Raw genomic sequence first — 17,574 nt, 5'->3', positions numbered from 1 at the left:
AAAAGAGGAGTTGTACGCATCATATATGCATATGCTTAGTCAAAAAGATAAGGGGTACAAACAATCTAGACTCTTTATAAATTGAGGGCATTAAATATAATAGAGATTGTTGAAACTAGAATATTATGTATATGTAAATATAAACAATTAGATAAGACTTATGCAAATATGTAATAGTTGTGCTCACCATATGTATATTTTTCTAATATTTTTTATTTTCAGTTAAACATAAAAAAAAATGTAAGTTCTTTGAATCATCAAATTTTAGATTTAAAATCTAAAATTTACCCTCCATGCAAATTAAATTCATATTAAATTTAAAAAAAAGAAAAAAAGAAAAAAAGAAAAAAAGAAAAAAGAATCCCCCCTAATCTTTGCTTAAGAAAAAATTATTCCATACGGATCGGACACCGCACGCAGCCTTCGTGCGGGGCCCCATCCTCACCTCATCTACGGTCCCGATGTATTTCGGTGGGCCTCACCTAAATTTTTTTTTTAATATAAAAAAAATAGAAATAATCGGTGATCTAAGCCAATCTCGGTGTCCGCACGCAATAATCTCTCTTGCTTAAGCGAGCGGAGGGCTGCTCCCGCGTCTCCGTCAAAACCTAGAGCTTTGCATGTGGTTTCGTCCGCCTCTGCTTTCACTTCGCAGCAAGCGATATCTCCTTTGCCACGTAAACTCATTTTCATTGTCAAGTTCCTTCACCTCCTGCTACATGGCCGCTTCTTTACTTCCCTCGGCGTCGCCGGAACCTTATGGCGAACCGGACGAACGCCTCTGCACCACGGACGGTGGCTTTTTATCCCTCACCGAGCCATCATCGCCTCCGATGGCCCCTGTTGTTCCGTTGCTTGAGGGTGAGCGGCGCTTGGAGCGCGCGTGGGAGCACTGGAGGCGGCTCGGTTCGCCAAGGTTGATCGTCGCCCCCATGGTGGATAACTCCGAACTACCGTTCCGGATGCTATGCCGGAAATATGGCGCTGAAGCGGCCTATACGCCGATGCTGCACTCGCGCATTTTTACCGAGAACGAGAAGTATCGGAGGATGGAGTTCACCACTTGCAAGGTATGTACTACTTTTCTCATGGAGTAAGGTGTCATGCTTTGTTGTTGCTAGAGTTTTGATAGTTTGATTTATCTTATTTTTAAAGTTTTGAGGGGACTTCCATATAACTTCTCTGCATCGGAAACAAATTCATTAGGGCACAATTTGGAGTTTTTCTTCCTCTCTTTTTAACTCGGTAAACGCAACGTTTTTGGGGCACTTACATGCATACCACCCAATTCTTATGTATTTAATTATCTAACACCTATGCTTTAATTTTTACATTTACACCACTCAAATATTTCATATCACATAAAAAAAATTATCATTTTGACTTTTACAAAGTGAAATACAAGTAAATCTTCCTTTTTTCAACATCCATTTCGAAGTAAAACGTGTATTAAATTTTTCTGGATGTGGATGCTTTAAGATGTTTGCATCTTATTTTAGTTATTTACATTCAACATTAAGGGTGATATTGAGTCGAGTGTTAATGATCTGGCTTAAAGTTGGCTTGAAAGATTTTGCATTTTGCTCGAGCAAGTTCCAGTGATCAATTTCAAATTGACTTTTGTGCTAATTCAAGTCAAATACTATTCTTTTAAAAAATATTTTTTAATTAATAATCAAGTTTATTTTTTTATATATCTATCTAATTATTGTTTATAATATTATCTTATGCAATATAATTTATGAAACTATATCTTTGTATGCGTATGTATATAGAGTCAATTTTAAGTTGTAATAAGTTGATTTAGAGTGTCTCATCTTTGAGTCAGAGTAATTGAACTCAATTTTGAATCAATTATGCTTTGAGTGATTATTGAGCGAGTTTTAGGTTTCAGACTTCATTTTTAACATTATGCATCTTTGCCATTATTAGTTGTATCCCAATTTTGAAGTATTTGTGATTTACTTTCTTAACCTTCATTCTTAAGTCATCCTTTTTTTGTAAAACATGGGATGCTAAATCAATTTTAATTATTTTTCTTGAGAACTTTTATCCATGTTAGGCTTTGTCCGTCTCTTTTTCATTTTTAATACTTTGATGTCATTTTATTTATGTATTTTCTATAATTTGTTATACATGCCTAAACAAACATAATTTATTTTCCATTACCTGTCTCACTCAGATAGATATAACATTCATTATCCCATTCATTATCCTCAGGATACCATCATTTCTCATACTTCCATTCATTATCCTTAGGATACCATCATTTCTCATATTTTCAATTTTGCTAGAGGTCTATCTAAACTATTGTTTTACATTTTAGTTGTTTAAATTGATTTGGTTGAGATTGATCCAAAACTTATTAATATTCCTGGTTTTTTCTTGATTGAAGGTTTTTGTTAAGTTTTAGTGAAATTTTCAGCACTGCTTCAAAAGACCATAACCTTTTAATCAATCTTCACTAACACTCTTTGTGGTGCCTCCAAAATTCTAGAAATTTATCACTATTGTTTCATTATTTCCTTACATGTTATAATATAAATCTTAAATAAATATTTCTCTTTATTTTGTGCATTAAATATTTTTTTAAAAACATTTATGGTAAAATAGTAATCAAAACTACAACATAAATTGAATCTTGTAAGCGATGAAATATGAAAACTAAAATTGAGCTTTTATATTCAAGATACTAAAATCTATCTAGAAATTATATTCTCATCTACGTCCCATTTTTTATTTATTAGTTTCAAGATACTAAAATCTTTCAAATTGAGATATTACTTTATCTTCTAATAGTATTATTGATTTTTACAAATATTACAACAAAAATTGTACAATCTATGGATTTTTTTTTACTTGGGAGTTGTTTGGTCGGTTGAAAAGTAAGTGTATTGTATTTGAGCATCTGTATTTTTCTCTTTTTCGGTGTTTGGCGGAATGCATAAAGAATGCACTACATTCTTCTGCGTTTTCTGAATACTTCAAAGCTGTTTTTCTTCTTGACTTTCTAACCCACTCGATTCAAGTGAATTCCGAGTACGATGTATTCTTAGGTGCATGCTTCTCAATGAAAACCCTTTCTGTTGTTGCAACTAGAAGCCCGTGAAAGCCCCTCCTCGTGAAATCATCTCTCGCTAAAGCCTCTCCTCACGAAATCATCTCCTAGGTAACTGATACGAGAAGTGCAGTAGGAAGAAGATTAAGTAGGTTTTTTGTAACTCTCCATTTCCTTTCTAGAGTCAAATCAATGACAACAACTGCACTCATCTCCGAACTCCTCCAACTCACGGGAAACTACAAGGAAGAAAAAACTCCTCATCTTTTCCATTCTCATTGTATATCGCTAGCATACAATATCTCGACACCAAGAAGCTTTTGGGTTTCTCTTTATCTCAAACTCCGAAAGTCTCTTCGCCCTGCTTGAGAAAGCTCTTCTGTGACGGCCCAACTATTGCTAACAAGGATTTTCTCAAGCCTAAACTGTAAAGCGCAGTCTCAAACCAAACATATTTTATTAAGGTTAAATTAAGGTTGAGAAATTAGTTTAAAGATATAGATTATTATTTGAATTTTATAAAAATAAATTTACAGAATCCGTCTTATGTAAGTATTGATGAGACGATGGGCAAACAACTCAGGTGTGTAGTTGTAACTAGATGCATAAAGATATGAGAGAGTATAATTGCTGATGTGGTTATAGCTCCCGAGACCATTACTACCATGGATTTGGACAAGTAATCACTTATCTCCCCTCAAATCACAACTTTTACTTCATATAAACTGTTATCAAAGATTATTATCTCCTGTGATAGGAAAGATCTGTCACCCTTTTATGGCGGAGAGCAGAAATTAGTAAGTAAATGGGATGGAGTTGTTTTCATTCTAGGATATATAAGAGATTCAAGATTCAAAGGTTCATATGAGTTGAATTTGATGACATAATCAATATTAAATTTATTTTAATATGATTTGAATAATATAATAATATATATCTGTCATAAATATGCAATCAAAATAAAGAAAATCTTAACATAAGTAACATCTTTAATAATTATAAATTTAAAATTTGGTATAAAGCTCATCAAGATATAATTGTACATGTATGATGTAGATAAATATATATTTATATATATTAAATATATTTGAAAAATAAAAAAAAGACATATATATATTATAAACAAATATTAAAAGAATTTATTATAAGAATTTAAATTGTGCTAATAGTATAATTTATAATAATTTAAAAGAATAAAATTTTTATAAAATAAAAAAAATTAAAATTCAATTATAATATTCCTATAATATGCAATCCATTTAATATTTTCAATGCCCACTTCAATTTCTTATTTTTGCAGCCTTACACATTTTCAATTCTCACAATTTTTTACTATCAAATCATGAATGTAATTTTGGTAGTAGATCTAATGGCTTGGTTGTAACAATAGGTGATCAAGTCATTAAAATGAGTGAACTTTATAGATTTCTCAAGTTTATTGTTCAAAGTGCTGGTGACATAGTTGGGGATGTTATTACTTATTAGTAGAATTTAAGTTGGATGGTTGAAATGGAGGAATGCGTTTGGCCTATTGTGTTATAGAAAAGTACTGCTTATACATAAAGGAAAATCTTGTAGAATGGTGGTGAGATCTCTAATGCGTTATGACATAGAATGTTGGCGTGTGAAAGAGAAGCATAAAATAAATTAATTTTTGTTGAAATGAGAGTGCTCAGGCGGATGAGTGCCTTTAGATTCAGAGAGAAAATGCGAAACAAATATATTCGTGAAAGGGTTGGAGTAGCTCCAATGGGAGAGAAGATTAGAGAGTCACCTTAGCTGTTTTGGTCACATTATTAGGAGAGTAGATGTTTTAGATTTGTCTTATGTTAAGAAAGGTAGAGGTAGACAAAAAAAACTTGGGTATATATTATAAAAAATGATAATAATTTATTAAAATTAAATGAAAATATGACACTCAATAGGTCCCAATGGTGAAAAATGATTTATGTACCCGACACTACTTAGTGGAATAAATACTTGTTGTACTGTTCATATATAAATAAAAAAAATAGTTTTAGGACACGCACTTTTAAATTACTTTGGTGGTGGGCATATAGTGAATTAGTTTTTGTTAAAATCATATTAATTATTATATTTTTTATTCTTAAATTCAAATTTATATGTTTAACTTAATATACAACAACAACAACAACAAAGCCTTAATCCCACTACGTGGGGTCGGCTACATAAATCCTTTTTCTCCATTGCGTCCTATTTAGTGTCATATTTTCATTTAGTTTTAATAAATTAGTATCATTTTTTTATACAATGAGCCCAAGTCTTCCTAAAAAGACATATATAACATCTAAACTTTTATATATACACGCATAACACTCACATCTTTAATATCACATTAAAAATAATACTATTATCAATTTTGAAAAGTGAAATACACCTTTTCAAGCATAGATTTAAATCACCAAAATGGTATGTATGTAAAGATGAAAACTTAGGTGTGAGATATGTAAATACATAAGAATTGTGTGCTACTTATGTAAATTTCCCTAATTTCAATCAAATCTCAAGCAAAACTGTATCACCAATTTTTATTTGAATTAATTTAATATTTTTTGATGTATCATGCATTAAAATGTGTAATTTATTTTCTTAAAATTTGACTACTAATTTTAAGCATAATGAATCTTTTTGTGTTGTACAGATAAATCCCCTATATCCTTCAACCTTAAGAACAATCGCTTTAACATAAAAGAGGATTTTTTACTTCCTCATAATAATTTTGCAACTAAATATACTAATTTAAAAATAATTGCACTTGATTAATATTTTTAAAAAAAAAATTAATATTATACATATTTTATCATGTGTATATTTTAATATAATTTTATTGTCAAATATTATATAATTAAATAAATGAGTATTTAAATAATAAATATTTAATTTTAAAAAATTATTTAATATTTAATTCTAAACAGTAAAAGTGATTATTTTGCATTTCTTTTACAGCCAACCAAACAAACTTTAAATATTTAGAATATATTGCTTTCACTTAAGTATTTAGAATACAACTAAATTTACTAATTTACGAACAATTGCACTTGATTAATATTTTTTAAAAAATATTGTAATATTAAATATATTTTATTATATATATTAATATAATTTTTTTTTATCAAATATTATATAAATAGATGAGAATATATAATTTTAATAAAAATTATATGATATTTAATTCTAAATAGTGAAAATATTTGTTTGCATTTCTTTTGTAGGTAATCAAACAACCCTCAAGTTTTTAGAGTGCTTTGTTTTTTACTTTACTCTATATGCACCCGATCAAATAGAAAAAAATCTCATGTATTTACTTTACAGACAAACAAACAACTCATGAGTATTCATAATACATTGCAATCATAATACATTACATTTTTTCTCACTGCATATTTTTAAACCTTTTTTTTCAGTTGACTAAACAACCCCTTAATTTTAAGTTATTATTCTTATAACATTCTTAAGCAATTAATTTTCTATTTAGTTTAATAATCATCTCACTAAATAGAACTATATCATCTATAAAGAATAATGTAGATATATTCTTTATAAACATCTACATTACCTGCATAAATGTACAAATTTAATGTTGATCATTAATTTGATTATATTATAATATGGAACTATTTGATTACTCTACACCTGCTTTTAGTAGTAGTAAATATGCTACTTATCTTTAATAACTTGAACATGCATTTGTCACCTACTTTTTTTTTTCCTTGATGCGGATCAAATCAAATTTTTTAATACTTGATCATACTCCTTAAATTCATTAAAATTTCTATTAAAATATTTTGTTCTTTATATTATTTTATTAACCTCTACCTTTCTTAACATATGTTGAATCTAAAACATCTACTCGCCTGATTGGATCACCAAATGATCAACGTTTAATTTGACCAAACCATTTAAGACGACTCTCTAAAGGGTTGTTGTTGTTGTTGTGTTGTAAATACCTTGCACAAAAATTTTGCTATAGTGAGTCTTACTATAAACCAAATTATTTTCCCTCATAATTTTATCATATGAATTATAAGTTTGATTTGTTTATAATGACGCCACTTTTAATCATTTTTTATGCTCTTGAATATTTGTGCCAAAATATGAATTCTCTAATTATTTGGCATCATCTATCTTTAAAACCTATTAAATATTTTTGTAAATCAAAGTTTTGCATAATCACACATTATCTCGAATTCACTATGAGTATGTTATATGTTCTAAAGAATTGTTTTTTATGCTTTTCTTAACAGTTGACTCCACTTTATTTAGTTTATTATTCTATAATTTATGTTGTTATTCTATGCATTATTAGTCCTCTAAGAAAATTATTCTTTAAAATTTTCATTTGATTATGTTCATATTTTTTATTTTATGGATTATATTTCTAAACTCTTTCTTAGATCCTTTTTGTTCTCTGGTTTCCTCCCATATTTCAAATTTAGCAGCCAATTTTTTGAGTGCTTTGGATGCCACACTCTTGTGATTTTGCATGGGTTCACAATTTATGTGGCTGGTGATTCATAAACCCTTTGTCTTAGTCATGACTCCTTTCAAGCGAGTTTTCACAAATTTCTTCCCTACGTGACTATCCTGTAAATGCACCTTTCAACACTCTTGCAACTTGATGGTACAACTGTTTCATATTTCTTTAGAATTTCTTGCTTTGCTAAGGCTACTAATTTATCTTCTATATTTTTATTTGTGAATTTAGGGTGGCTTAGTGACTATAGGTAGAGTTTGAGGCATGTACGTGCATGCTTTGCAGATTCTGCTTATGATTCTATAAATTTGTGGTTGAATGAAATTCCTTTTTTCCTATCCTAGTGCAAGTAGAGATTGTGAATATTTTCCAAAAAAGTTTTCTCGTGGCACAAGTTTCAAGCTTAATGTTATTATTTGGCGATGTCTTATCATTTCGTTTACAAATCTCTAAGTTAAGTATCAGTTTACATATTTGATTTAGTTTTGTAAAATTTGGCTTAATTTAGTTATTGTTGCAGTGTGAATTTCAATAAAATATATGTTTTCGATGCTGCTGATTTTTTTTGCATTATTTATAAACGTTATCAATTTAATTATCATTTATGTTGAATTTTCTTGTATTTTTTTATTTTTTTTTAAAAAGTGAAAAGTTTTTATTCAAACTAAGTATTTATGAACTTTAAGCTTGAATGCTTATTAAATTTATTTTGCGCTTCTTTTTATAAGCCTTCATTAATAAATCCTAAAACCTAAAACTTGACACGTTAGATTTATTATAAGAGTTCAGGTTTAAGGCTCAATATCAAGGCAATTTAATAAATCATCAAAGGGATGAGAACCTGAAAAAAAAAAAATTGCTTTTAAAAACTATTGAAAGAAAATTGTAACAATGAATCTAATATTTCCAATGAACTAAATAAATCACTACATATTCTAAATCAGCTTTCTTTTAAAAGAAGTTTTGAGAAAGATTGACTTATGTTTTGATGGCTGCAAAATTGATTTGGAACTATGAGTCAAGTATTTTATAGATTAAAAGTTATATCCTATGGATCTTTCTTATAAATTACCATCGCATGTATTATTGATTTGATTTTTGAATTACCTACGTCTAATTTACTACATTATGGGATGATTGAATCATATTGAACATACTGAATTTATAAGGAATGATAAGATCTAGTTAAACACGATTTGTTAAAGAGGATGAGTTCTTGTGTAGTTTTTATATAATTTATATCTAGGAAAAGATGAAAAATGGTGAATGTGTAGGCAACATAATAATTGATATGACAGTCATCAAGTTTTAATTTCTTATACCTTGATTGGATATCATGTATATGATGAATGGTGCTATTATATTTCCCTAGTAAAACTGTATGGGAGAGATGAATGATAAAAATGCTGGTAAAAATTTGAGATAGATTATATGCATGGGTATTCTACCATTTAGACTAATTAATGCACCAAACACTTCTATGAGAATTATGAAGCATGTTTTTTGACCGTTTAGAAATTTCTTGCTATGTAATTTGATGGTATACCGACATATAATAAAACTAGAGAATGTTACTTGACGCAATTTTAGATTACAAGTCGTTGAAGTATTGCAAAATGACAAGTTATTTTTTAAACTTAAGAGTGTTATTTTGTTATACTATCTATGATATTTTTGGGATTTATTAAATCAAGTGAAAGTGTATCTCTTGATTGACTAGCATCTTTTGGTATTCTTGATGTTCAAATTTTCATGGGTTTTCTACATCCTGTGCATTGTTTATTGAAAGATTTAGTATTGTACTGACACCAATTTTTATCTTCCGAAAGGATAGTTTTCTTGGTTCAAATCTATTGATTTTGCTTTTTATAAATATAAAGAAAACTGTTCAAATTCATATTTACATAAACTATCATATTTTAATAGAACTTTTATGGTTTTTTTACAATGCTCTAGACTAGATATTGAAGGGTATTAGCTTAAGAAGGGTCTCATGTCACTTATTTTTCTGAAAAAATGAATGAAGCTAAGCAAAAGGTTCCAAAACATAGTTATAAGCAACTGGTTAAGCTCTTTAATGCTTGCGACATTGTATATTATCTTTAGAGTTTATATTTTGTTTAGAGAAAAAAATTATAATATTTGAATACCCTAAAGAAATTATGAAGAACATGGCAAACATGTTGAATGGGTTGGATATTTTGAGAATATGCTTTTGCATCAAAAGACTGTGGGATAGAAAATAAACTTTTTGATGGATTTTGTAGATTTTTCATTATTTTGCACAAAAATTAGAAAATCGAAGTGTTTGACTTTGATCGTATTAAAGAAGATTATATTAATTTTTGAGGACTTCAATCCAATATGTGATATATTAAATAATGAATTACTTGTGCTTAATAAATAATTTGCGATTAGGGCCTTTTTGGGTCTACTTTTGTTTTTTGTTTTTATTATTTTTTTTAAAACACATTTGGTTAAAATAATTTTTCATGTAGTTATTTTTTGTTTCTTGAAAAAAAATTGATTTGTTTATAAAGACATTCAAAATAATTTTTAGTTGTTTTAATTATTTTTAAAAATAATTAACACAATCCAGCATGTTTTAATTCAACAAATCATTAAAAAAAGAAGAAGAAGAAAACAAACAAACAAACAAAAGTGATCTCGAACTGCCCCCTTAAAGTTTAGCTTCTTTTTCTTTCCTTTTTTTAGTCATGCGATGAAGATCCTTCTTCAATATTCTGAAACTTTCCTTAATTTCTTGTTCTAATTTGGGTCCCCTTTGATGATTTAATTTAGTTGCTAATGACTTGGTTTGTTTTTTAGGTTTCAAAGTTTGGGATATTCATTTGTTGGCTGCATGACTTATGTCTTTGCTTCTTACAAATCTTATGGCTGCAGGATTTTGTTTAATGACTTTTGAATTTCTGAACTTGAGGATGTGATTGTTAATTATATCTTTTGGGGTTTCTTAGACATGCAGAAGGAATGGCCGTTGATATTTTACTTGATTACATTTTTTCCTTTTGCTGAGTGTTTGTTGGATGTGATTCTTTAGTCTGATAAATTGGAGACTATAGATTTTCGAAGAAAATTATCACCATGTGAGATTTGGATTGCTATTTGGTTATTTCTCTCACTTTCTCTATTTCAATTCCTTTTCTTATTTCTTTGTTTACATGATTGAATATTATCAAACATGATTAATGATTTTTTCAGTTACAGCGTGAATTCCAATTGAACGTCTGATTTTCCTATTCTTAAGAATTTCTATGCTAAATTGTTGCTAGATGATCATTAAATTTTAGTTTACATGGGATTTGTGTATTTCTAATTTTTATCTAAAGTGGCAATAATTGTTTAAAGCAGAAATTTGTGGTTGTGAATTTGGTTTTTTGCGTGATTTTATGCATATCATTCTATATTTGTTGTAAACACCCTTTACCGAAAATCTCTTGCATCACAAGGCTCGCCAAAGTTGATAGCTGATAGAGAGAGGTATGTCTAACTTTAGACTTGATGATGATGTTGTTTGGCTTATTTTTTTGTTGGCATAATTTATGGTGGGTAAAACTTGGGTTTGATACCTTTTTTTCGTTTGGCATTGTCTTTGAGAGATCATGATCATTCCCTGGAGCTTCAATATGCACTAGCTTCTCTATGCGAACATTCTGAATATCTGTTCAGCTCTTTTTTCCCCCTTCATTTTCTTGTTTTTTTTCTAATTTTTGTTTGGTTACGTATTTAAGGCTTTTTATAGGTTTATTATATGAGAAATTTTCATTTCCTTTCAACAGTAACTTAAAGACATTCTCTGATATGATAACTTAAGCAGGAAGATCGCCCCTTATTTGTCCAGTTCTGCGCAAATGATCCGGATGTACTTTTGGAAGCTGCTAAAAAGGTGGAGCCCTATTGCGACTATGTTGATATAAACTTCGGGTAAACGGATTTGTCCTCATCGTGGTATAGATTTGGCAATTCATGAATATGTTGTAAGAACTATGAATTTAAATATCTATCTTTAGGGGTTGTTTGGTTTGCTACAAAAGGACTGCACTGCATTCTTTATGCAGGAGTTTCAGAAATCCGGGTATGTGGTCCAGTAAATTTCAAATATATTGTAAAATTATAATGCATTTGAATTTCATTTTTTTTTCCTTGTATTTGAAATTCATTGGATTTTGACAAAACCACCATGTAAAATGTTCCTCGATGCCGACTGCTGCCATTTCCCAGCACCACCACTGCTCTTGCCACTGCTGCCCTGTCATCTTGCCCTGTTGGTCACCAGCCGCTGTCTCCGCATGCCTCCAACTGCCCATCGTCTCCTTGTCGCAGCCTGCCATCAGTTGTCTGTCGCTCATCGCTGTCCATTGGCTTCCACAGCTGTACCTTTAATCAAACGAAACTAGAAAATGTAGCCCCCTCCCCCCGCTGCCTGTAGTTCGATGCTGGTCGCAATTGTTCATCATCTGCTGCCCATTGGCTTCCACAGCTGTACCTTTTATCAAACGAAACTAGAAAATGTAGTGTTGCATTTATTTTACGTTGAACTAAAAAATTTCGAAGTATTCCAAACACAATAAATTACCTTTACAATGAATTTCCTTACACCGCATTCCTTTTTCTGTTAATCAAACAACCCTTTAGTAAAAGCAAAATGAAATGTGTTATGCAAATTTTACGTTGATTACTTTGTAAAGCTGTTTATAATTTTTTTTTTTTAGTTTACAAAGATTCATGGTTAGAATATGCTGATTAGTTCGAACTTTGAAGCCCGTTAAAGTATATACACTTTATAATATAAGGAGTATGTAGCATAAAAACCTGTCTTGAAAGGTTTGAAGTGTTTTTTCTTTTAAACTGTAAAGCAATCAAAGCTCCTGCTTCAATCACACATAGCTTGGACTTTTACTGGACCTGCAGTTTTTTTATTTGTTTGTTTTTCTTTTTGAAGTTTACGGTGTAGCCATTCTTTGTTGTTATTGCTATTTCAAAATTCATTTTTGATTTTTTTTATTGCTGTTTACGTTGACTAATTCTTTATTTTCTACTTAAACTACAAGTTGCTTTGTTTTCTGAATATTGAAATTCGTAATTATATACATATTTCTTTACTTCATTCTTCTCGAAATACATGGCTTTTATAGGTTTTCTTGAACCCTTTCAATCTAATTAATCTTTATTATATCATATATTAGGTGTTGTATTCATGCATCTTTGTTCGCCACTAATTATTAATTATCTAGTGCTATTATATTATACATCATGCATAGAATTGATTGTTCACATTCAGCAATGTCATGTCTACCAGATTTGATTTTAGAATATAGATTGTTGTTCTTTACAATTAATTATGTATAGAATTTATTTTGTTATTCTTCAGACTTATATTAGCAATATGTGTAAATTCAAAAGGAGAGCGCTTTGCTTTGCTTTCAATTTTTCTCTTTGAAGAAACAAAAGATCTGTTGTACTTCACTTTTTATGTTGTTCTTGGAAACCACTTTATTTCTTAAATTTAAGGTTAAAACCCATTCTTTCAAGCTAAATATATTCACTTAATTTTCCTGTATTATATATGAAACGTTTATATTGTTATTATTTGTAATTTATTTGATTGCCTTTCTTATTAGTTGGTTTTCCTTATGTGCATCTTTAGGCAATCACAATAGTTTTTTTTTACTTTTATAAGTTAAAATTTCTTTTAGACAGTTTGATGTTTCTTGTTAGTAATGTTAGTAGTGTTAGCTTAGGTGGTTGTACTGAAAATGTTCATGAATGTTCACTAGGATTCGTCCTTCATCTTGTGTTGGATTGGTATTAGTTATTTTCTTTTGTGCCTTGGCAACCTCATTATGATCACTTACATTCTGTTCTACACACTAAGGTAGACCATGATATAAACACTTGTGATATTTCTATCATTGAGCCTCGAAGCAAGTAACCTTTTTTTTTTCCTTCTAGATGGATGCATTTGAATGCTTCAATCCAGTTTTCTTACAAGATTGCATGGGTTCCCAATGTACGAGGTGTTGTGCGCCACACTCGCCCAATATACGAGGTGTTGTGCGCCTCACTCAATCTTCTCTTAAACTAAATGAACACAATGCAAAAAGGGTTTTTTAACTTAATAAATTTGTTTCAATTATGAGGAAATTTTTTTGAGGAGCATGAAATGATAATTATCACATTTAATTATGTAATATAAATTAAATATTTTATTTCAGTTGTCAGTGTATTCTAGGGTCTAAAATATTGCTAAATAAATTATATTTAACAAAGTATTCAAAATGCTTGTTTAAATAACTTTAAAACAAACTATGTATTTGTAGCATGCATTACTAAGGATTAACTCATCTTTGTTATTTCTATTTCATCTTCTTCATAATCCACACACTGTTTTCCTATTAGATTTGTAGCATTCATCTCTTCTTGATTCATAGACTCATCCTCTTACTTCTTATGGTTTAGAACTCTGAAACCTTCTAACACTTTCTCCTACATTAGGCCTCTGATTATCTAGGAAATGATTTTTGTCTCAATTTTGTTGGTAAACCATACCTTACATTTTCCTTTTTGGTGAGATCCTAATCAAGCTCCTTTTCTACTTACCTTTTTTCTTCAATTACTCCGAGGCCATGAAATAAGGTGCGATTTAACGAATTGATATTAATATAAATATTAATAAAACCCTTAATTGAAAGAGTTTTGTTTGTGAATCTTGATTGTTTTGAAAATTATCTTTATATTCATCGGCTCCATAATATGTACATATCAGCGTTGATTCAAGGTGAATGCTGTTTAAATCTAGCTAATGTAGTTAGGATCAAGCTGAAATTAGCGTTGTTTTTATTCTTGTCTGCACCACTAATCATATAATTCCTTATTACGTTTCTATCAGATCGTGTGAGGCCTACATTATGTTCATGCATTAATTTGTGTAAATGTTTGATTGATAATATACTCAATTTGAGCCACCTTATTTATATTTATGCAGGTGCCCTCAGAGAATTGCTAGGCGAGGAAATTATGGAGCCTTTCTTATGGATAATCTTCCGTTGATAAAATCACTTGTAGAAAAGCTTGCCAGCAATCTCGTTGTTCCTGTTTCATGTAAGGTTCGCATTTTCCCGGACTTGAAAGACACGTTAGCATACGCAAAAATGTTGGAAGAGGCAGGTTGCGCTCTCCTGGCTGTCCACGGTCGCACCAGAGATGAAAAAGATGGGAAGAAATTTCGTGCAGATTGGGATGCCATCCAAGCAGTAAAGAATGCCATCAAGATTCCAGTTCTGGCAAATGGAAATATCCGCCACATGGATGATGTTCAAGGCTGTTTGGCCCACACGGGCGTCGATGGTGTGCTATCAGCAGAGTCTCTTTTAGAGAACCCAGCACTTTTTAGCGGACTCAGGACAGCTGAATGGAAAGATAAGAGTGATAATGAAAACTTTGAAGATGGTGGATTAGACCAGATAGATCTTGTGGAAGAATACTTGAAGCTTTGTGAACAGTATCCCGTGCCTTGGAGAATGGTTCGGTCTCATGTGCACAAGATGTTAGGGGACTGGTTTAGGAAACAACCACATGTTAGACAGGAGCTTAATTTACAGGCAAAGCTTACATTTGAGTGGCTCTACCAGATGCTAAATAAGCTTAGGAATCTTAATGGTAGGATTCCACTCTATGCAAAGGCTATAGATGATAAAATGAGCTTATGGAATTTGTGATTCTTGATTTACGTATAATTTATGGAATTTGATTTTTGTTATAATGATGGGACTTGCTTGAGCTATCGGTATATGCGAGCGCCAGATGGTTCAAATTGTTTGACTCAAACAACAATATAAAGTGCTGGTATATGTGAGCGTTGGATCATTCAAATTGATTGCGAGCCAAACGAACAAATAGTGGATGATTAGAAGGAACTGAAATGGTATAAACTTGGTCATTTTACATCAACTTGTAGTTATGGGAATTCTTTCAGTGGCTCAACCATGAATTTGAAAAACATGTAATTGGGAGCTATGGAATTCTTCAGATGTGCTTTTTTGACTTCTATTGACAGTTTGTTTATTTCAGTGAATGAGCTATATCTTGACTTGTCATTTATTGAGAAACATACATTCCCAATTTTTACTCTTTTAATGGGTAAATGGTATCTGAAGATACTGCAGAAAGGTCATTTTGTGATTTATTTACTCCATTGTTTATCTGCTTGCAAAATCTTTTTTTTCTGTTGCCCTTAACATGGATAGGCTTTCATACTAGAGTTTGAAAGAACTTGTCATATTACATATGTCATGAATCTTGGTTTCGCATGATATATAGTAAATTTAAAAGTCTTTCTCCATTTGGAAAAGATAGCTTATATGATCTCCCAAAATAAATAAATAAATTAATTATGAACCTGCTAACCATCAAATTGAAGCCAAAAATTTAGGAAAGAATCAAAGTTGCTACACATGACGGCATCCAATTCCTCTGACTGCCATCGAGGACCATATCCTGACAAAGTTCAAAGGTGTATTTACTTGTCAGATCATGACCCCGAGCAATGTTTAAATTTGGTTTTACTTCCCAAGGTATGTTCATGTTCGTCTATGTTATCCCCTAACAAGATTGCCTGTAGCTCCTAAGCCATCTTGTACTCTTCAATTACATAGCATGTTTCCATGTTCCACTGCCACATGTTTGTCGTTTTCATATTAATCAGACACATTTCAACCCAGGTTGTTAATTTTTGGAGTCGCAGTTAACCCAGTTAACCCAACTCATGTTTGATACTTGAAGAGTTATTTTACGTGTGCTATTGCTCAATTATGGAGATGAGAATGGCATAGAATCATCTGATGAAACTAGCAGTGTATTTTAGCAGTTGATTGAGGTAGGAACATCAACATTTGCATGAGAAGCATAGTCGTCGAATTCAAAGGCAGCATTGACTGCTCTCTAAGCTTTTTATCATTGGGCAAATTCTAATTAGACTAACGACTTGGAAAAATTATTGTATTAGGACATCAGACGTAAAATTTATGTCCGAAGTCCAATTAGCATGTGCCACATGGTATGCGGGTCTCACATCTCTAAGAAATCCACACAACTGGTGTATTACAGTGAAACCCACTTGCTACGTGGCATGTTTGGATTCCGGACGCAAATTTGAGTTCGGTGTCTTCATCGAATAAGCGCTCAACGACTTGAGGAAGCAGGATGATTAGGCTATCCATATCGGGTTAGAGCTTGATAATATGCATTTTCTAGGTGCACAGAGGTGGCAAAAGAAGTGTATGAATTTTGTCTGAAAGAGTTCGTATGTAATGCATATGCATCTTCAAGAGTAATCATAGACACCTTAAACGGAATTGTTCAATGGTTGTCCAAGAAGACATAGTACAAAGAGGAGTTCAAAAAATAGAGCAAGGTAGGATGGAAGACATATATTGAACAAATCAACATTAAAAGAAAAAAAAAGTATGAATCATCCAAAGGAAATAATAGAATGGTACCAAGACCGAATTTTTGCTTTAAAGTCACATAAGATTAAAAAATTTTCATACGTTGTGATAGATATGATTACTATTTCAGATATCTCAATTAGAATACTTAATGATCTGGTGCCTGGCTTCCTTTGTTTCTCGTTGATATATATACCACGGTGATTTTATTTGCAACGCCCCATTATGACCCCCTCTATGAAAAATAATTCCATACGGCTTGCGTGCGGTGTCCGATCCAGACCGTAAATCACCTGATCTACGGTCCCGATGTATTTCGGTGGGCCTCACCTAAATTTTTTTTTTAAAAAAAAACGGAAATAATCTTGACCGTAGATCTCTGTGATCTACGGCCAGGATCAGACACCCGAAAATAATCTTGAAAGTAGATCTCTGTGATCTACGGCCAGGATCAGACACCGCATGCAGAGAAGCATGCGGTGTCCGCACGCAATAATTCCTCCTCCACTATAGCCAAATTTTTTGTCCGGACTCCTGACGTAGTTCTATGTGCG

The 17,574-nt window shown here is 31.1% G+C and overlaps 1 protein-coding gene across 1 annotated transcript; it reads left to right on the top strand.

The window, feature by feature from the left end:
• The first annotated feature begins 552 nt into the window (after positions 1-552).
• On the top strand, positions 553-15,740 carry LOC110018633 (tRNA-dihydrouridine(16/17) synthase [NAD(P)(+)]-like). The gene is made up of 3 exons (XM_020715998.1): positions 553-1,070; positions 11,392-11,498; positions 14,560-15,740. Exons 1-3 carry the CDS (start codon positions 621-623, stop codon positions 15,290-15,292), a joined length of 1,290 nt encoding a protein of 429 aa, XP_020571657.1. The 5' UTR covers positions 553-620; the 3' UTR covers positions 15,293-15,740.
• Positions 15,741-17,574: the final 1,834 nt, after the last annotated feature.

This window comes from Phalaenopsis equestris, unplaced genomic scaffold (genome assembly GCF_001263595.1).
Source record: "Phalaenopsis equestris unplaced genomic scaffold, ASM126359v1 Scaffold000028, whole genome shotgun sequence".
NCBI lineage: Eukaryota > Viridiplantae > Streptophyta > Magnoliopsida > Asparagales > Orchidaceae > Phalaenopsis > Phalaenopsis equestris.
The sequence above is the reverse complement of the archived record's forward strand: the minus strand, read 5'-3'. Positions and strand labels throughout refer to the sequence as shown.